This window comes from Eleutherodactylus coqui, chromosome 1 (assembly GCF_035609145.1).
Source record: "Eleutherodactylus coqui strain aEleCoq1 chromosome 1, aEleCoq1.hap1, whole genome shotgun sequence".
Classification (NCBI taxonomy): domain Eukaryota; kingdom Metazoa; phylum Chordata; class Amphibia; order Anura; family Eleutherodactylidae; genus Eleutherodactylus; species Eleutherodactylus coqui.
In genome coordinates, this window is record NC_089837.1 from 371,576,669 (window position 1) to 371,598,317 (window position 21,649).

A 21,649-nucleotide genomic window follows, 5' to 3' on the forward strand; every position below is an offset into this window, starting at 1 on the left:
AGGTTAACCAAACTGCAGGCATAGTGCCGGCCCCACATATTAATGGCACAGAGCCCTATGCATGAGAGCATTTGTAGGAAAACCACTTAGTGAGGTTGTTATTTCTCTTTATTTCACAGTTATGAGTTCGTAGTGGTCCCAATAAATCCTCTTGGTACGGGACCAAGCAGTGAGAAAGCGGAATTTAATACAGAATCAGGTAACTAGCCTATATACTTTTGCTGCTCTTGGCAGGTGTTCATACCTAAAAGCATGTTCAGGACAGTATATACCCAGGTTAACTGTCTTTAACAGTGATTTGCTGTTCCATCTTAAGGCCCATTTACACCAGCCGATAATCGCTAAAAGATCGCTCAAACGACAGTTTGAGTGACAGCTTTGACCGATCATTTTGTATAAACTATTAAGTAGCTACTCAGCTACTTAAGTACTAATTAAGTGTACAAATGAAGCCTTCTCTGAATACAGTTAATAGCCCGAGGGCTATTATCTGCGCTCAGATCCTTAGTTCTCTGATGGGAAACAATGCTATCAGCACTCCCGGCGGAGAACTGCTGATAAGGCTGAAGGGCGATTTTTAGGTTGGACTGAATTTAACGATCAGCTAGCAGTGCATGAAAATAGCACGATGGGCGCACATTTAGACAAAACGATTATAGCTAAAACGATCACCGATTTTTTTTTAATTTTTTTTTTCCAGCAATCATCGGCTGGTGTAAATGGGCCTTTAGAGATAAAATGTAAATATTTCCATTAGTATAATTGATTTCAATAAATGGAAAAGATCACTAAATAGTAAAGTAATCAAAATAATTAATATCAACAAGACTTGTCAGTTTTATGTCATTGGGTTTATGTTACATTTGATGAACAATAGTATGGTTTTCTATGTTATCTAAGCAGTAGAACAAAATGAAAACCTGAAAGAACCAATTAAGGTCAGAGGGATCCTTTAAGCTTTCGTCCCATCATAGCTTTGTCTCAGGGAAGCATATCATTATAGCATGTCCAGTTACATACTTGCCAACTGTCCAAATTTTCACGGGGCTTTTTCACAAATCAGACCCCAAAAGAGGTGGAATTCATGCTGATCTGCATTGAAAAGGATGTTTCTGAGGTGGGCCCAAAGTCAGAATGGGGCAAGGATTTAAAATTGCACTATTCTTGCTGTCAAATATGACAGAACTGCTAACGAGGCTCCAACTGCAACACTGGCAACAGTGTGAACATTTATGCAGTGCTTCAGATAAGAAAAATGCAAACTCATGATAATCCTACATACGTTACCTACAGTCAGAACACATAATGCAGGCTTAGATAAAGCGCTGGACATATCTCACGCAAAAAAAGTGTCGCAAGACTCATTCATTTAAAAAGCACTTGATTTTAGGTTATCATGTTTCCAAAGACAGCTGAAAATCTGAAGTTCTAATTTAGAAATATTAGGCACCATGGGAATCCTGGAGAGATGTGTGTTGCAGAGCAACATCTCCAGCTGACTACACATCTGGTCATAATCACTTTGTGAAGAAATATGTTGGGATTCTATCCATACATGTATAGCCTTTCCCTTGTTTCATAGGTTTGTAAAGCTCATTGTAAAGAGCTAAGACTAGAGATGAGCAAGCACCCAAATGCTCGGGTCTGCGTTATTCGAGTCGGGATTTTCATAAAATTCGAGAGCTCTACTCGAGTAACGAACCCCATTGATTACAATGGGAGACTTGAGCATTTTTGTATGTGGGACGCCGGGTGCCAAGCTTTTTTTTTTCCCTAGGTTCGTTCTCTCTTTATGGAATATGGAATATTCTGTAAATATATACAGTAACTAACAAAGTATTTCCTCATTTCTGCAGCTGACCCAAGAGTAAGTGAACCAGTTACAGGTAAGAAAGGTCGTTAACTTGCTGTAAATGATCATAGTGACCATTTATTTGTCATTCCAAATATATAGCAACCCAATAGGGATTGTAGTAATAATAACTTGTTATAGGGTGAAAAACATATTGATAGGCTAATTGGCTTTCTATGAAATAGCCCCTAATGATTACGTGTGTTTAAAAATCTCTGTATAGCACTATACAGAACATGTTAGTGTTATCTATATACATGACTGCATTGTGAGCTCTGTGAGATATTTCACAACATTAAGGCCTCCTTCCCACGAACGGATTTCCGCCGCGTAAATTCGCGGCAAAAATCCGCTGCGTTGCCCCTTGCTATTAGGTTCTATTGAACCTAATAGCACAATGCTCATGATGCGTAATTCCACCGCGGAATTACGCACCGTGAAATCTCCCGTCCTCACCCGCAGCATGCTCTATTTGCCGCGGGTGTACGCGCTGACGGCTTCCATTGCAGTCAATGGAAGCCGTCTGTTCACGCTATCTCCCGCTGTAACGAGCGGAAGATAGCGTGAAAAAACGCTTCCCCGCCTACCGCCGCGCGTCATATGACGCGGCCGGCGCGTCACGTGACACGGCCGGCCGCGTCATGTGACGCGGTGGGCATGTCACATGACGCGACGGCGGTGGGCGGGGAAGCGTCTTCACGCTATCTTCCGCTGGTAAGTATGGGGTCTCTGGGGGGCGCCGTGACGGGCTTCACTGCGTAATATTATGCGGCGGAGCCCGTCACGCTCGTGCGAAGCCGGCCTAAGTCTTGTGGACTTTCTTCCACAGAACAGCATATGAGTCATGGTTTACTTTTTCAATCATATCATAAGTGAGTATACAACTAAACCCTGCAGAAATAGCACGCACTGAAAGTTTAGTTTGGTCATAAATAATTATAACTAGAGATGAGCGAGCATACTCGCTAAGGGCAATTACTCGATCGAGCATTGCCCTTAGCCAGTACCTGCCCGCTCGGAAGAAAAGGTTTGGCTGCCGGAGGCGGGAGGGGAGTTGTGGGGAAGAGTGGGGAGGACCGTAGGGGAGATCTCTCTCTCCCTCTCTCCGCCCCCCCCCCCCCCCGCTCCCCACTGCTCACTGCCGCAATTCACCTCTCACCCGCGCCGGCAGCCGAACCTTTTCCTCCGAGCGGGCAGGTACTCGCTAAGGACTATGCTCAATCAAGTAATTGTCCTTAGCGAGTATGCTCGCTCATCTCTAATCATAACTTTGATGTGTTGCACTGGCCTTTATACACATCACTTATTTATGTAGGGAACTAATACAAAAAAATGTTGTTATAACTTCTGAATGTTATTGGTACACATGAAAAGATATTTTTGTGACACTCCTTATTTGTAAATGGTCTCTCTCAAAACTAAATTAACTTAGTTAATAAAAGAGGATTGTGTGAATCCACTTTATGAGTAAACAAGTCTGGTGTATATTGGGAGAGAACACCTCTAATCTAGCCAATTGATTTAATTCTGCCTCTAACCAATATATCTATTGCCAGCTATCCAGTCCCTGTTTTATCTCTGTCCTGGTCCTGATTGGACCTGCTATAAAAACTTGGCCTTGGCCCTCCTTTCATTGTGTGATTATTGTGCTTCACAGCCTAAGGGTGCCTACCCACTTGCGTTGCCGATTTTCGCGCGTGAAAAACGCTGCATTTGTCGCGAGTTTTCCGCGCCATTTTTGCGGCGTTTTTTGCAGCCCTCCATTAACAATCATGGGTGCATTAAGAGAAAAATAAGGAGACATATGCAACTGACAGTTCCTATGTGAAAAAACCCCACGAAATGGAAAAAAAAACCCAGATGGACAAGAATACATTCTATACTAATTGCTCTTGAGAAAAAATGCAAAACATCGCAGGAAAAAAAATCACAAGTGGGTAGGCACCCTTAGTCAAGTTCCTCTCCTGCCTGCCTTTCTACAAACTAACTAAGCACTACCGATACCAACCTCTGGCTTTCCTCCTGAGCACAATACCCGCCTCCTCCTTTGTACAGCAATCTGAGACCACCTGATACCGACCTCTGGATTTTCTCCTCACCACGATATCCATCTCCTCCTTTGTACCGCAACCTGAGTCCACCTGAAACCAACCTGTCGCTTTCGTCTGACTACTCTCTGGACCTGCACGGTTGCTACACCCAAGGCTCCAAACCAAGCGCCAGGAATGCTACACCCATTCCTGCTGCACACAAGGGCCAAATCTTCTACAAGGACATTGTAGGCTGTGTCTATTTCTATCCTCTCTCTTTGAATTAGCCCTGTTTATTCACATGACAGGTGTACACAAGGCTCTTTTTATTAAAGAGAACCTGTCAAGTCCTATGAGCCCCATAACCTAAGGCTATGGGCTAATTGGTCATGAGCCACCGAGTCCAGGGATGTGATTGTCATACTCACCTTCCTCCTCTTTCCCTTTCTTTTTGTCCAGGAATTCGGCACTCAGTACATACATAGGACTCATCTCTTCATTCTGTGTACACATACATACTTATCCTCTCATGGAGAACTTCCCTACAAGTAATAGAAGTGCCCTGACATCACCTGTGTATGAGATTATAATTTAGTCACTTATATTTGACCTGCCTCCCCAGCGCTGCCATTATTTTCGCTCACAATATGCCCCTCGTGACTGACTTGCAGAGCTCCTAATATACTTCTCATAGTGATCAGATCACCTGATGGGCAGCACTTGCAAATGTACAGTAGAATTGCACATGAGCTATGATGACCTATGAGTAGAGATGAGCGAGTATACTCGCCAAGGCACATTACTCGAGCGAGTAGTGTCTTAGCCTAGTATCTCCCCGCTCGTCTCTAAAGATTCGGGGGCCGGAGAGCGGGGGAAGAGAGGGAGGGAGAGATCTCCCCTCCGTTCCTCCCCACTCTCCCCCGCTGCTCCCCGCCCTGGATCATTACAATTGAAGTGATATCGTAAAGGTATTTTTTATGGCTTACCATTTTTATTTAATAAAATAGATTTTTTTTCTAAATAAAAGTGTTTGTAATACTTAGCATGCCTTTATGTACCAGTGTATAAGTCATTAGCACCTCTTGATTGCATCACATAGGCCTCCAGTGGGCTGACAGGGACATTCAATAGGTTAAATGGCCCGAGATCATTAGATTCCTAATAGTATGTCATTCTAATTCATTGTAGGGAGAAATGTTAGTTGCGGGTTTACCAATATGATTAGTTATTATTTTGTTATAACTTCTTCATTATTTAATGTGTTTGCAGTTCAAAAATTAAAATAATTGCAGGTCTAGTTGTATTTATAATCCTTGGCTTCCACAGTGCCAACCATGGAGGTGTCTTCGGCCTAAACAGGAATGCAGCAATAGTGATCTAATTTGAACATGCTGCCATCTGTGGTATATGCCTATATAAATAACCCAATTACCTAATTCATATTATTGCAGCCAGGCACTAACTGATTATCGATCAGCATTTAAAGGGGTTTTCCAGGGAAATACTATTAATGACCTATCATCAGGCTGGATCATCAGTAGTTCATCAGCTGGGGTCCATTGCTCAGGACCCCAATCGATCAGCTGAGCGGGCGCATGCTGTCAGTGCCGCAATAACTCAGAGGTCGGAGCAGAAGCCTTCGCACCGACCTCTGTGTAGTGGCCGGTGCTTGTAACTGCAGGCACAGCTCTCATTGAAATCAATGGGAGCCGTGCCTGCAGTTACAAGCACCAGCCACTATAAGGAGGTCGGCGCAGAGGCTTCCACTCCGACCTCTGTGTATTTGGAGTGGAAGTCTCCACGCCAACCTCTGTGTACTGGCTAATGCTTGTAACTGCTGGCACAACTCCCATCGCTTTCAATGAGAGTCATTATGGCAGTTACAAGTGCCAGCCACTACACTTATGTCGGCGTGGAGGCTTCCGCCACGACCTCTGTGTTATTGCAGTGGTGACAGCATGCGCCCGCACAGCTGGTCGGGGTCCCGAGCGACCAACCCGGCCGATCAACTATCCTGACAATAGGTCATCAATACTAATTCCCTGGAAAACCCCTTTAACTATCCTATGGTATTAACACACACCGCAGACGATCCACAATCACTGCAGAGGATTACTGCTAATTGCTGAGTTGCACCTGCACTTCTCATTGTTTCAAGTGACAAGCCCAGGTACAGCCTGGCATTGAGTGGTTACCATGCATTGGTTGCACCGTGTATTGGCACTCTTAAAGAGGTTGTCCAGGATTAGGAGCAAAAAAGTTGGCTTTTTTTAAGAAAGAGCACCAGCATTGTCCATAAGTTGTATCTAGTATTGCATGCAGCTCAATATAATCATTTTGAAGGGATTTTCTAGGCAGCGCCTGCTGTCAGTGCTGGGATGGACCGGGGTTGGAACTAAAGCCGCTGCTCCGATCCTTGTATAATGGCTGGTACTCATAATTGCAGGTTCAGCTTTCATTAAAATCAATGGGAGCTTGTAATTGCAGGTACAGCTCCCACTGATTTCAATGAAAGCTTCCGCTGCGATCCTGGTGTATCTCGGCGCTAACAGCAGGCGCTGCCTTGAAAACCCCTTTAAAGTGAATAGGGCTGATCTGAAATATCAGATACAGTCCATAGGCAAAACGTGCGCTTTTTCTGGGCAAAATGAAAATCTTTTCTTTTCTGAACCTGAACAACCACATAAATATGGTGAGAAAGCAAACAAACAGTAAATATGTAAAATGATAAGAATGCTGAAAGAGCTATGCCCCTGATTAACCCATTAAGGACCAAGCACAGTACATTAACAGTGCTTGGTCCTATGCTTTAATCCCAGCCCATAGTAAAAATATGGTGGGGATTAAAGCCTCTGCTTCTGCAATCAATCAGAAGCAGGTCAGGTTGTCAGCTGTTAGTCACAGCTGAGAACCCAAAGGAGAAGGCAGGAGGGGTTTTTAACCCCTTCTGCCTTCTCCTTTCCCTGGTACACAGAGCTCAATCAGTCCTACATATTAAGACGTGAAAGTGGAAGTAAAACTTCCACTACGAAAGCCCGCAGTCACCCTGATCAGCTCTGTCAGTGACTATTGTCACTACAGGGAGATGTTTTCCCTTGTAACTGGGTCTTCTATGGATGCCCGAGCTACAATGTAAAAGTGTCAAATAAAAAAACAAAAAACACATGAATGTCTCCCAGAGGTCTTATGACATCATGGGGGACATAGATAGTAAAAAAAATAATTACATAAATACGTAAAACAAAATTACAGAATAAAATAAAAGTATATACAAAAAAAAGAAAATAATCCAAAACCAACACCAACCAAAACTGTCGCCATATGCGCCCTGTAATCCGAAACCATACATATTATATATCAAAATGTCTGAAACAAAATGAGGAATCCATGCCCATACTTTATTTGAGCGTAAATATACTAATTAAAAAAATACAAATGTTAAAAAAATCATTTTTTTAGTTTTTTACCCCCAATAAAAAAAAACTGGAAAACGAAGTTAGTGAAAAAGATATTTTAAAATTAGCCCTATATGTCACGGGGGGGGGGGGGGAAATGCTGCAAAAATTATTTTTGTGGCTGAAGGAAAGAAAATAAAGCCGTTAAACCACCACATGGGTAAAATTCCTAAAAAGTGTCTGGTCCTTAAGATACAAAACAGCCTGGTCCTTAAGTGGTTAATATTGTACATGATATATACCCTGGCTCTTCTGTACATTAATATATATTGATTTATATGTAATACATAATGAACTCATGTATTTTTAGTATGCTTCGACAAATACAGATATTTTGTTTATTACTTGTATTTCTTTACAGTCATTTACACTCATGGTTAAATGCTGAATTACATGCTGCTTTGTTACTGAGCCTCTGTTTTTGTACAGGAGGAAAGGATGCTATATGGACAGAAATTAAATTTAAAGCAGATTCCTACTCAGATTGCAAAGGAAAACAATATGTCAAGAGAACCTGGTATAAGAAGTTTGTTGGGATTCAGCTCTGTAACTCTCTCAGATATAAGATTTACCTCAGTGATACCCTCTCAGGTAATATAATGTGTCTATAATGTTTTCTACATGAATAAAGAAAGGTCACTGTTATATGAAAGACTGAGCAGATGCAACTTTATCGAAATATAATTTATTTATATGACTTTCATGTTGAGTTTTTTGGACTTCTTATATTTCATATACAGCCATCAGTGTTGTTTTAGTTTATGGTGCATAGGTGTTGTTTGTGAAAATAGGATTATGGAGAAGGTAGTGGAAGAAATAAGGTAAGCTTTTAGAAGAAAATGTTCAGGATCTGGTTAGAGCGTATCCCACAGAGGCTCAGTTTATATTTCCTAGATGACTGCAATGCTAAAAGCCCATTTACATGAGCAAATATTCCTCTTAATAATGATATAAGAACAGCGCCTGGACAAGACAGTATTAAAATGCCATGAAACAAAATAAGGGCACTCACCCAGTGCAAGTGGTCAAACCCAAGCAGAACTAAGATGACCGCTACACCCAGAAGGTGCCTCCAGGTCTTGATGTAAATTCCTATTAGTCCTCACGTTCCCAGGTAACTAGAGCTGCAGGATCCACCACAAGACACCAAACGGTTCCCAGGATGAACAGTACAAAAAACAATGATAAAGATTCCTGTGGGGATGGTAATGATAGTAAAGTGAAAAAAGTAATAATCACTTACTTATGAGGGGGCCCTCTACATGAGGACCCCCAAAATTGGAGAAGTATTGAACCCAATGATAATGTCCAAAGCAATCCAAGAGAATGGTGCTAAAAGGCTATTTATTGGCTGGACATTATAAATAAAACTTAAAACAAAAAATAAAACAAAATCCATACAAAAAAAAATTATAAAGGTAGCCACAAAATATGTAAGCTTACCTTGAAAAAGGCTATTTCGGGGGACTGCATTTTTGTATGCTTGAAAGGGGGGGCAAATGCTTGTGTGAGAGCGGCTTTAATATTTGCTTTATGATATGTTGAGTTCCAAACTGACAAATTTTGAATGGAAAAAATCAATTGAATTACGTTACAGCTCTGATGTTTGTGTTTTAGGCACATTTTATAACGTGGGCGATCAATCAGGATTTGGGGAAGATCACTGCCAGTTTGTGGACTCATTCCTTGAAGGGAGGACAGGAAAGCAGCTACAGTCCACTGAACTGGACACCAAAAGAGGTAAAGCAACACCTTCCATAAGATTTCTTGGCTGCTCTTTTTAATTCTTCAATATGCATATTAGTGTGGTAAATTCGTCCCCCTTGCACATCACATACGGCTGACTTGCTGATCCGTACATCCTTTTTATATGAAGAACAATCAGATCTCTTGTATGGTCGGAAATGTTTCCTCTCTCCCTCACACTAAGAAGGCAAAAAGTCAAACTTTATTTTTCTTTTCTTTTCTTTTTTGTTACATTCCTAGACTGGTTGATTAAAAAAAACTGCAAGAAATCCAGTGTGTGTGTAGCCTAACATTACACATTGCTGTGACCAGCAGATGCCCGTGTTCAGGTGATGGCATCAGATGTCACTGTAACAATGTGTTCACACGTACCCATAAAATAGGGCAGAAAGCATTAGTTTTACTATGTTTATAAAATCCTGCTGCCTATACTACATGGTAGGTGTAAGGGACGGTACATGCGAAAGGGATGCAATTATTATCCGCCTGTGGTTTGTATTTTCTAACATGTTGGTTTCATTTCCAGCAAAAAAAAAAGGTTGTATAACAAACAGTAATGAGGGTTACTTAAAAGTAAACTACACAAACCCATAGGAATATCTGATTATTAAGACATGTAAGTTATTAGTTGTCAACACATTTAAAAATGCATTATCATGGGTAATTGATTGCAGTGTGCAATGGATTAATCTCTCCTAATGCTATCATACACATAAGCATTATACTCAACCGTTCTGCAAATCCTGCGATGTCACCTGGTGAAGTTCGCATATTGTACAAAAATCTGACTCTCTTCAGATTGTCATGTGCTTGCTCTCCCATACAAGTGTAAATGCCCTTTTACACGGCCAAATCGTCTTTCAGATTCTCGTTGGATCGTGGGAATCTAAACGATAATTGATCAATGTAAATACCCATTCTGACTGAACGACAAAGAATAATCCATTCGTTCAAACAGTAATCCATTTTCTGCAGGCATAAGGAATAGAGATGAGCGAGCACCAAAATGCTCGGGTGCTCATTACTCGGGCCGAAATTTTCGCGATGCTCGAGGGTTCGTTTCGAGTAACGAACCCCATTGAAGTCAATGGGCGACCCGAGCATTTTTGTATTTCGCCGATGCTCGCTAAGGTTTCCATGTGTGAAAATCTGGGCAATTCAAGAAAGTGATGGGAACGACACAGCAACGGATAGGGCAGGCGAGAGGCTACATGTTGGGCTGCATCTCAAGTTCACAGGTCCCACTAATAAGCCACAATAGCGGCAAGAGTGGGGCCCCCCCCCCTCCCAACAACTTTTACTTCTGAAAAGCCCTCATTAGCAATGCATACCTTTGCTAAGCACCACACCACCTCCAACAAAGCACAATCACTGCCTGCATGACACTCCGCTGCCACTTCTGCTGGGTTACATGCTGCCCAACCGCCCCCCCCCCCCCCCCACAGCGCACACCAAAGTGTCCCTGCGCAGCCTTCAGCTGCCCCCCTCATGCCACACCACCCTCATGTCTATTTATAAGTGCGTCTGCCACAGGAAAAGCAGGCACACACTGCAGAGGGTTGGCACGGCTAGACAGCGACCCTCTTTAAAAGGGGCGGGGTGATAGCCCACAATGCTGTACAGAAGCAATGAGAAATCCAATCCTGTGCCACCTCCATCTGGAGCTGCACACGTGGGCATAGCAATGGGGAACCTATGTGCCATACACTATTCATTCTGTCAAGGTGTCTGCACGCCCCAGTCAGACCGCGGTTTTTTAATTCATAGACACAGGCAGGTACAACTCCCTATTGTGAAGTCCCTGTCGACCGACAGCATGGGTGGCTCCCTGGAACCCACCGGCGGTACACAAAAATATCCCATTGCATTGCCCAACACAGCTGAGGTAGTAATGTCGTGCTAAATGCAGGTGGGCTTCTGCCCACACTGCATGCCCCAGTCAGACTGGGGTTCTTTAGAAGTGGAAACAGATGCATTTATAATTCCCTGTGGACCCACAGCATGGGTGGGTGCCAGGAAGCCACCGGCGGTACATAAAAATATCCCATTGCATTGCCCAACACAGCTGAGGTAGTAATGTCGTGCTAAATGCAGGTGGGCTTCTGCCCACACTGCATGCCCCAGTCAGACTGGGGTTCTTTAGAAGTGGAAACAGATGCATTTATAATTCTCTGTGGACCCACAGCATGGGTGGCTCCCTGGAACCCACCGGCGGTACATAAAAATATCCCATTGCATTGCCCAACACAGCTGAGGTAGTAATGTCGTGCTAAATGCAGGTGGGCTTCGGCCCACACTGCATGCCCCAGTCAGACTGGGGTTCTTTACAAGTGGACACATGTAGGTTAAACTCCGTGTGCACCTACAGCATGGGTGGCTCCCTGGAACCCACCGGCGGTACATAAAAATATCCCATTGCAGTGCCCAACACAGCTGATGTAACGTCAGCTGTAATGCAGGTGGGCTAAAAATTTATTTGATTACACTGTAGGCGACGGCCCACAAAAATTGCTGTATCAACAGTACTAATGTACATCAGAAAAATTGCCCATGCCCAACCAAGAGGGCAGGTGAAACCCATTAATCGCTTTGGTTAATGTGGCTTAAGTGGTAACTAGGCCTGGAGGCAGCCCAGTTTAACGAAAAATTGGTTCAAGTTAAAGTTCCAACGCTTTTAAGAGCATTGAAACTTATAAAAATTTTGTAGAAAAATTATATGAGTGAGCCTTGTGGCCCTAAGAAAAATTGCCCGTTCTGCGTGATTACGTGAGGTTTCAGGAGGAGGAGCAGGAGGAGGAGGAGGAATATTATACACAGATTGATGAAGCAGAAATGTCCCCGTTTTGGATGGTGAGAGAGAACGATGCTTCCATCCGCAGGTGCAGCTTACGTATTGCTTAGGTATCGCTGCTGTCCGCTGGTGGAGAAGAGAAGTCTGGGGAAATCCAGGCTTTGTTCATCTTGATGAGTGTTAGCCTGTCGGCACTGTCGGTTGACAGGCGGGTACGCTTATCTGTGATGATTCCCCCAGCCGCACTAAACACCCTCTCCGACAAGACGCTAGCCGCAGGACAAGCAAGCACCTCCAGGGCATACAGCGATAGTTCAGGCCACATGTCCAGCTTCGACACCCAGTAGTTGTAGGTGGCAGAGGCGTCACGGAGGACGGTCGTGCGATCGGCTACGTACTCCCTCACCATCCTTTTACAGTGCTCCCGCCGACTCAGCCTTGACTGGGGAGCGGTGACACAGTCTTGCTGGGGAGCCATAAAGCTGTCCAGGCCCTTAAAGACTGTTGCACTGCCTGTGCTGTACATGCTGCTCGATCTCCGCACCTCCCCTGCTACCTGGCCCTCGGAACTGCGCCTTCTGCCACTAGCGCTGTCGGAGGGGAATTTTACCATCAGCTTGTCCGCCAGGGTCCTGTGGTATAGCAACACTCTCGAACCCCTTTCCTCTTCGGGAATGAGAGTGGAAAGGTTCTCCTTATACCGTGGGTCGAGCAGTGTGTACACCCAGTAATCCGTAGTGGACAGAATGCGTGTAACGCGAGGGTCACGAGAAAGGCATCCTAACATGAAGTCAGCCATGTGTGCCAGGGTACCTGTACGCAACACATGGCTGTCTTCACTAGGAAGATCACTTTCAGGATCCTCCTCCTCCTCCTCCTCCTCAGGCCATACACGCTGAAAGGATGACAGGCAAGCAGCAGGGGTACCGTCAGCAGTGGGCCAAGCTGTCTCTTCCCCCTCCTCCTCATCCTCCTCATGCTCCTCCTCCTCCTCCTGAACGCGCTGAGATATAGACAGGAGGGTGCTCTGACTATCCAGCGACATACTGTCTTCCCCCGCCTCTGTTTCTGAGCGCAAAGCATCTGCCTTTATGCTTTGCAGGGAACTTCTCAAGATGCATAGCAGAGGAATGGTGACGCTAATGATTGCAGCATCGCCGCTCACCACCTGGGTAGACTGCTCAAAGTTTCCAAGGACCTGGCAGATGTCTGCCAACCAGGCCCACTCTTCTGAAAATAATTGAGGAGGCAGACTCCCACTGCGCCGCCCATGTTGGAGTTGGTATTCCACTATAGCTCTACGCTGCTCATAGAGCCTGGCCAACATGTGGAGCGTAGAGTTCCACCGTGTGGGCACGTCGCACAGCAGTCGGTGTACTGGCAGATTAAAGCGATGTTGCAGGGTGCGCAGGGTGGCAGCGTCCGTGTGGGACTTGCGGAAATGTGCGCAGAGCCGGCGCACCTTTCCGAGCAGGTCTGACAAGCGTGGGCAGCTTTTCAGAAAGCCCTGAACCACCAAATTAAAGACGTGGGCCAGGCATGGCACGTGCGTGAGGCTGCCGAGCTGCAGAGCCGCCACCAGGTTACGGCCGTTGTCACACACGACCATGCCCGGTTGGAGGCTCAGCGGCGCAAGCCAGCGGTCAGTCTGCTCTGTCAGACCCTGCAGCAGTTCGTGGGCAGTGTGCCTCTTATCTCCTAAGCTGAGTAGTTTCAGCACGGCCTGCTGACGCTTGCCCACCGCTGTGCTGCCACGCCGCGCGACACCGACTGCTGGCGACGTGCTGCTGCTGCTGACACATCTTGATTGCGAGACAGAGGTTGCGTTGGAGGAGGAGGGTGGTTTAGTGGAGGAAGCATACACCGCCGCAGATACCACCACCGAACTGGGGCCCGCAATTTTGGGGGTGGGTAGGACGTGAGCGGTCCCAGGCTCTGACTCTGTCCCAGCCTCCACTAAATTCACCCAATGTGCCGTCAGGGAGATGTAGTGGCCCTGCCCGCCTGTGCTTGTCCACGTGTCCGTTGTTAAGTGGACCTTGGCAGTAACCGCGTTGGTGAGGGCGCGTACAATGTTGCGGGAGACGTGGTCGTGCAGGGCTGGGACGGCACATCGGGAAAAGTAGTGGCGACTGGGAACTGAGTAGCGCGGGGCCGCCGCCGCCATCATACTTTTGAAGGACTCCATTTCCACAACCCTATACGGCAGCATCTCAAGGCTGATAAATTTGGCTATGTGGACAGTTAACGCTTGAGCGTGCGGGTGCGTGGTGGGGTACTTGCGCTTGCGCTCAAACACTTGCGCTAGCGACGGCTGTACGGTGCGGTGCGAGACATTGGTGGATGGGGCCGAGGACAGCGGAGGTGAGGGTGTGGGTGCAGGCCAGGAGACGGTAGTGCCTATGTCCTCAGAGCGGTGTTGGATCTCAGTGGCAGGTTGGGGCACAGGGGGAGAGGCAGCGGTGCAAACCGGAGGCGGTGAACGGCCTTCGTCCCACCTTGTGGGGTGCTTGGCCATCATATGTCTGCGCATGCTGGTGGTGGTGAGGCTGTTGGTGGTGGCTCCCCGGCTGATCTTGGCGCGACAAAGGTTACACACCACTGTTCGTTGGTCGTCAGGCGTCTCTGTGAAAAACTGCCAGACCTTAGAGCACCTCGGCCTCTGCAGGGTGGCATGGCGCGAGGGTGTGCTTTGGGAAACACTTGGTGGATTATTCGGTCTGGCCCTGCCTCTACCCCTGGACACCGCACTGCCTCTTCCAACCTGCCCTGCTGCTGCCCGTGCCTCCCCCTCTGAAGACCTGTCCTGTGTAGGCGTTGCACACCAGGTGGGGTCAGTCACCTCATCGTCCTGCTGCTCTTCCTCCGAATCCTCTGTGCGCTCCTCCCTCGGACTTACTGCCCTTACTACTACCTCACTGCAAGACAACTGTGTCTCATCGTCATCGTCCTCCTCACCCACTGAAAGGTCTTGAGACAGTTGCCGGAAGTCCCCAGCCTCATCCCCCGGACCCCGGGAACTTTCGAATGGTTGGGCATCAGTGACGATAAACTCCTCTGCTTGGAGAGGAACCACTGCTGCCCAATCTGAGCAGGGGCCCGAGAACAGTTCCTGGGAGTCTGCCCGCTCCTGATCATGTGTCATTGTAGTGGAGTGAGGAGGCTGGGAGGAAGGAGGAGTAGCAGCCAGAGAATTTGGATTTGCAGCACTGGACGGCGCAGAACTGTGGGTGGATGATAGCTTGCTCGAAGCACTTTCTGCCATCCACGACAGGACCTGCTCACACTGCTCATTTTCTAATAAAGGTCTCCCGCGTGGACCCATTAATTGGGTGATGAATGTGGGGACGCCAGAAACGTGCCTCTCTCCTAATCGCGCAGCAGTCGGCTGCGATACACCTTGATCAGGAGCTCGCCCTGTGCCCACACCCTCATTTGGGCCTACGCGTCCTTGGCCACGTCCACGTCCTCTAGGCTTACCCCTACCCCTCAGCATGCTGTATTACCAGTGATTTCCCAGGCAGGAAATAAATTGGCGCAAGCCTGCAGGACAAATACAATTTTTCCCTTTTTGGGAAACGGAGGGCCCACTGACTATATTCAATCAGATAAGATATGTGTTGCACAGAAATGCAGTTATATGAAGTGCAGCAGAGCAGATACTTTTCCCAGGCAGGAAATAAATTGGCGCAAGACTGCAGGACAAATACAATTTTTCCCTTTTTGGGAAACGGAGGGCCCACTGACTATATTCAATCAGATAAGATATGTGTTGCACAGAAATGCAGTTATATGAAGTGCAGCAGAGCAGTTACTTTTCACCGGCAGCAAATAAATTGGCGCAAGACTGCAGGACAAATACAATTTTTCCCTTTTTTGGAAACAGAGGGCCCACTGACTATATTCAATCAGATAAGATATGTGTTGCACAGAAATGCAGTTATATGAAGTGCAGCAGAGCAGTTACTTTTCCCAGGCAGGAAATAAATTGGCGCAAGACTGCAGGACAAATACAATTTTTCCCTTTTTGGGAAATGGAGGGCCCACTGACTATATTCAATCAGATAAGATATGTGTTGCACAGAAATGCAGTTATATGAAGTGCAGCAGAGCAGTTACTTTTCACAGGCAGCAAATAAATTGGCGCAAGACTGCAGGACAAATACAATTTTTCCCTTTTTGGGAAATGGAGGGCCCACTGACTATATTCAATCAGATAAGATATGTGTTGCACAGAAATGCAGTTATATGAAGTGCAGCAGAGCAGAGACTTTTCACAGGCAGCAAATAAATTGGCGCAAGCCTGCAGGACAAATACAATTTTTCCCTTTTTGGGAAACGGAGGGCCCACTGACTATATTCAATCAGATAAGATATGTGTTGCACAGAAATGCAGTTATATGAAGTGCAGCAGAGCAGTTACTTTTCCCAGGCAGGAAATAAATTGGCGCAAGACTGCAGGACAAATACAATTTTTCCCTTTTTTTGGAAACGGAGGGCCCACTGACTATATTCAATCAGATAAGATATGTGTTGCACAGAAATGCAGTTATATGAAGTGCAGCAGAGCGGAGACTTTTCACAGGCAGCAAATAAATTGGCGCAAGCCTGGACAAATACAATTTTTCCCTTTTGGGGAAACGGAGGGCCCACTGACTATATTCAATCAGATAAGATATGTGTTGCACAGAAATGCAGTTATATGAAGTGCAGCAGAGCGGAGACTTTTCACAGGCAGCAAATAAATTGGCGCAAGCCTGCAGGACAAATACAATTTTTCCCTTTTTGGGAAACGGAGGGCCCACTGACTATATTCAATCAGATAAGATATGTGTTGCACAGAAATGCAGTTATATGAAGTGCAGCACAGCGGTTACTTTTCCCAGGCAGGAAATAAATTGGCGCAAGACTGCAGGACAAATACAATTTTTCCCTTTTTTGGAAACGGAGGGCCCACTGACTATATTCAATCAATAAAATATGTCTTCTGGCCCTGCCTACACAATTCTCTCCCTGTAGTATTACTGCAAGGCGCAATGCTCTGCAGACAGCCGATTTTGAAAAGAAAAAAATATGGAACACTGCTAACAGCAGCCTGCACAGTACTGCACACGGATAGATGTGGCCCTAAGAAGGACCGTTGGGGTTCTTGAAGCCTACACTCACTCCTAACACTCTCCCTACCTAACCACCACTTCTGTCCCTGTAGTATTACTGCAAGGCGCAATGCTCTGCAGACTGCCGATTTTGAAAAAAAAAAATTTGTGCAACACTGCTAACAGCACCCTCCACAGTACTGCACATGGATAGATGTGGCCCTGAGAAGGACCGTTGGGGTTCTTGAAGCCTACACTCACTCCTAACACTCTCCCTACAGCAGCACCAGCAGCAGCACTTTCCCTCAACTAACTCACAAGGCATCTGAGGCAAGCCGCGGGAGGGGCCGACTTTTATACTCGGGTGACATCTGATTTCCCCAGCCACTCACAGCAGGGGGGTGGTATAGGGCTTGAACGTCACAGGGGGAAGTTGTAATGCCTTCCCTGTCTTTCAATTGGCCAGAAAAGCGCGCTAACGTCTCAGAGAGGAAACTGAAAGTAACCCAAACACCGCGTGGTGCTCGTTAAGAGTAACGAGCATCCCAAACACCCTAATATTCGTCCGAGTATCAAGCTCGGACGAGTACGTTCGCTCATCTCTAATAAGGAACAAACGCTGAATGGCCTATGTAAACAGGCCATTGCTCATCTTTAAACGATGGCCTGTATACTGTGACTAGAGGCAGGTGGCTGGATACTATCTCTGGCCCGCTGCATATCTCTTCACTGGGGAAGCCTTACCCCTACATGAAAGCACAGGAGTGATTATCAATGTACATGTAAAAGGACTCTACGTCTGGATAACCCCTTTAGCATGCACTTAATAACCATACTAATTTGGCATGGTTTTCACATTTATTGCAGCTACACCTTGGCAGAAAATGCTTTGTTGTGTCTTTACACGCAAGCTCTGTTGCTTCTCCATGGGCTGGCCATATGTGAAATCGGTAAAATACCGTCCATACATGCAAAAAGAAAAACTTCTGGAAACATTTGCCTGCATTCCCCTAGCATAATCCAATAGACATCAGGAGATATGACATAGCATGACAATGAGATACTTAGAATCCAGGTGAACATTATTACATCTACATGTGTTCTAGATTTATACACCACGGCATTATGTTCATTGATGGCACAGCAATTTTATGGTTAAAGCATTACACAGGGGCAAATAGTCTTCAGAAATGTAATTATATTTGTATTTCCTTTTGACACTGACATAATGTTAAAATATCATATTTGCACAGGATTTTACAGATCTGTCCGCCAACAGCCAGTTGAATTTGGGGAGATTGGAGGTTACACACACATCAACTATGTCCATTGGTATGAATGTGGAATATCAATACCTGGGAAGTGGTAAGAAGAATGGTCATAACACAGTGAATTCCTGGACTCGTTCGCGTCATCAACCACCATCTGTTCTATCGGCAATGCAATGCTAGCTTCATTCTACTCTCATTACCTGGCTAATGTAAGATATGTATTAAAATGATTCGACTTGTTACAGCTTTAACGGACTGCTTCCATATTTATCAATATACAAATAAGGATATTGTCTTCATAGGAGAAAACCTCGGGAAGCTGGCTCCCTGTTTCTGGTGTTTTAGGAAAAGCAGTGTCTATGTTATTTATCACAATGTTGTAAGAAATATTTTGAAGCAGATTTTTATCCAACAACATTCTTTAAAGAGCAAGGTTTAAATGTTTCTCTCCATGACGATCTTCATCTAATGTCATCAACACTAATGTTTTAATTTATTTCATCACACGTCTTTCAGTTCAGTCTATACAACCTATTTATGTTTCCTGTTTATTATCAGTTAGTACACGGAACTGACGAATACAATCACCTATAGAAGTAACATTGTAGCATGCATCTTCAGTGGCCTTACACAAATGCCTATCTCCTATTACCGCCTACTCTGAGTTCTATTTGCCACTAGGCATCTCCTTCCAGTTTCTGTCACAGGGTTGTGACATTAGATGGATATATGGAAGAAACAAACAAGGCAGGTACTTAAATATATTCAGTCTTTGGTGCAAGAGTACATTTTACTTTCATGCTGCAGATATTTTAAAATTAACATAAGCATGTGATTTATAAATAGATTTGTAATTAACTTTTTACAGAATGTACAGTATATCCAATATAGCTTTATTTCCAAATGCAACCTGGTTTTGTATCTGAAGAGAGCAATGTATGAACTCTACAATAAAGATATTGATCTTTTTTTTAAACGTTGCATTTTGTGTTACTCCCAAATGGGATACTTTGTGCACAACTGCTGAACCTCAGATCTGCATCAAATGTTACTTCAAAGCACTGAAGAAAGTTTGTTTAACCCTTTCCAATCCAATTTGTATCCTGGTTTTCCAAGAGGGCTTACCCTTTTTCTGCTGTTATACAACAGCGCTATATGCTGGCTAAAGCCAGTACTGCATAAGGTGATACGTTGGAAAGGCTCCGACAGCAGAGAGGCTGGCAATATACAGTAAGAGAACCCCAAAGGACGTCTTGCAAAATCGGAGCTGTACAGCCTTAAATCGTAATGTCTTCAGACGTCAGACAGTGGATTGGAAAGGGTTAAATATGATAATTGTATGAGAGCACATATGCAAAACACCTTACTAGGACTGGCAGAGGTAGCGACTTCCCAGCTGGGAGGTTCTGAGGAGATTTAGTTTTAACACAAATGTCACAAGAACTCATATAACTATACACATCATGCCTAATGGTGGGCAACCTAGCAATCAGTCTCCGGATATTAATTCCCAGATGTCCTGCCAGGACAGAATTATGCATTTCGGATAACAGTTGGAGTCTCAGATACAGGGGAACAAAGAGTTTTCGGAATGAAAGCCCAGGAGGGGAGCTCCTGGGTCCTATGAACCTGCTGCTCCAGGTCCAATGGCACAGCAAACACAACTACCACCTCAGAGAGAATGGGTGCAGGGGGTTTATCTGACACAATAGGTGCAAAGCTCCTAGAAAGGGCATCAAGCTTGACATTTTTGTCACCAGTACGATATGTGACAACAAGGTGAAATCGGGAAAAGAAAAAAGAATAGTGACCACTGAGCCTGCCTAGGATTGAGTCTCTTAGTGGAATCCAGATACATCAAGTTTTTACGATCTGTGAAAACTGTTTTCTAACGTTGGGTGCTCTCTAAGAGATGATGCCCTTCTTTAAACACCCACTAAATTGCCAAAAGTTTTCTGTCCCCCATGTCATAATTGTTACATTCATGTGGGCTGGTGAGCACTGGGCCCACATGAACATTACCCTGGATAGGGAATACCAAGTGAAACAAACACTGATTAACACCTCTCCCTGTCTTCTACAAAGGAAAATGACCAAGAACCTACCTGAGCGGAGACATCGCTCCAATAGGAGGTGGCTCAGTGGTCTTCAGATCTGAGCCTTTACTGCCCCTAAAAACCCACACACCCAAGCTAGGATGCATACACATGCCACCACAGACAGGGACAACTAGACAGAGTAAGAAAACACACAGAGCCATAATCGCAATATGCAAACATTGATGTTAATGCTATAAATGCCAGGTATTAGTTGTCATTTTGGCCAAAATATGGAAGCTAGCAGACCACGTCACGGCTCCTGGCTATACCGCTAGTCCCTACACTAACCAGGAGTCCAGTGACACAAGCAAACAAAATCCAATACACAAACTACAAACCTTTCTTGCAGCCACCACACACAGAGAGAATGAGAACAGAGAAAGCTGACCACACCCACACCTGGGAAGACAGCTTTATGTGTTCTGACCTAGAGTAAATGGCTGACTGGAGACACACGCCCAGCCAGCACAATCCGCACACCTGAGCAGGAGAACTGCAGAACACCTGTAGAGCCACAGGTCCCAGGAGACAGACGTGACAATAATTCTGTTTGGGAGGAGAGAATTTCCTTGTGAAAAATGCAAAAGGGCAAAGGTACATTAACTTGTTAGTAACCTATGATAGGACTGCCCCACATATTGAGGTCAGAAGAAGCTAATAGGAAGTGGAAGATAATTGTTTATGTTGAAAAGAAGAGTTTCTTTCATTAATACAGTGCCTATTGAAAAAGTAACTCCATTTATAAAAAACTTTTGACATGTTGGAGGGATATGTGTAAAGTTTTGATCAGTTTAATCAGAGTGCTGAAACCCCTGCTAATCGCTAAAATGAAGGGGCCGCAGCGCTTACCCGAGTGCTGTGCTTGTTCAGCTGTCATCGTTGCCTGTCAGCTCCTCTTGGTAGCTGTAGACTGACACACACATCTAGCCATCATCAGCTGCCAAGCATAGCTAATAGGCAATGATGACAGCAGAAGGGGCACAGCCATTTCATTTCAACAATCAGTGGGGTTCTAAGCACGCACGGCCCCACAGAGCAAAACTTTTGACATGTCACTCTAACGTATCAAAAAAAAAATTTTAAACTGACGTTACTCTTTAATGGGCCTACTGTATTTGCCCCCAATGTGTTGCACTGATTCACAGATGCTTTACCAATGAAATGTCTATCAGTTGGATCTTTAAACAATTGCTTGTCCTACAGCAAGTTAGATGTTGAGTTGTGAAGACCAAGGAAAGATGATGTGGTGATGTGACTACCATTACGCCGCCACGTCATCTTCTGTGATATCTGTGCCTTATGCGTTCCA

At 45.1% G+C, this 21,649-nt stretch overlaps 1 protein-coding gene across 17 annotated transcripts in view; it reads left to right on the top strand.

Annotated features, from left to right (window-relative positions):
• The window catches only part of ABI3BP (ABI family member 3 binding protein), a 292,204-nt gene extending 272,987 nt beyond the window's left edge, over positions 1-19,217 (top strand). For all 17 annotated transcript variants that reach the window (XM_066578216.1, XM_066578234.1, XM_066578294.1 and 14 more), the window contains 5 exons: positions 120-199; positions 1,857-1,886; positions 7,767-7,928; positions 8,955-9,077; positions 18,224-19,217. In XM_066578216.1, the coding sequence (XP_066434313.1) occupies positions 120-199; positions 1,857-1,886; positions 7,767-7,928; positions 8,955-9,077; positions 18,224-18,339 (511 nt within the window). In that variant the 3' untranslated portion in view covers positions 18,340-19,217. The remainder of the gene's footprint in view (positions 1-119; positions 200-1,856; positions 1,887-7,766; positions 7,929-8,954; positions 9,078-18,223) is intronic.
• Positions 19,218-21,649: the final 2,432 nt, after the last annotated feature.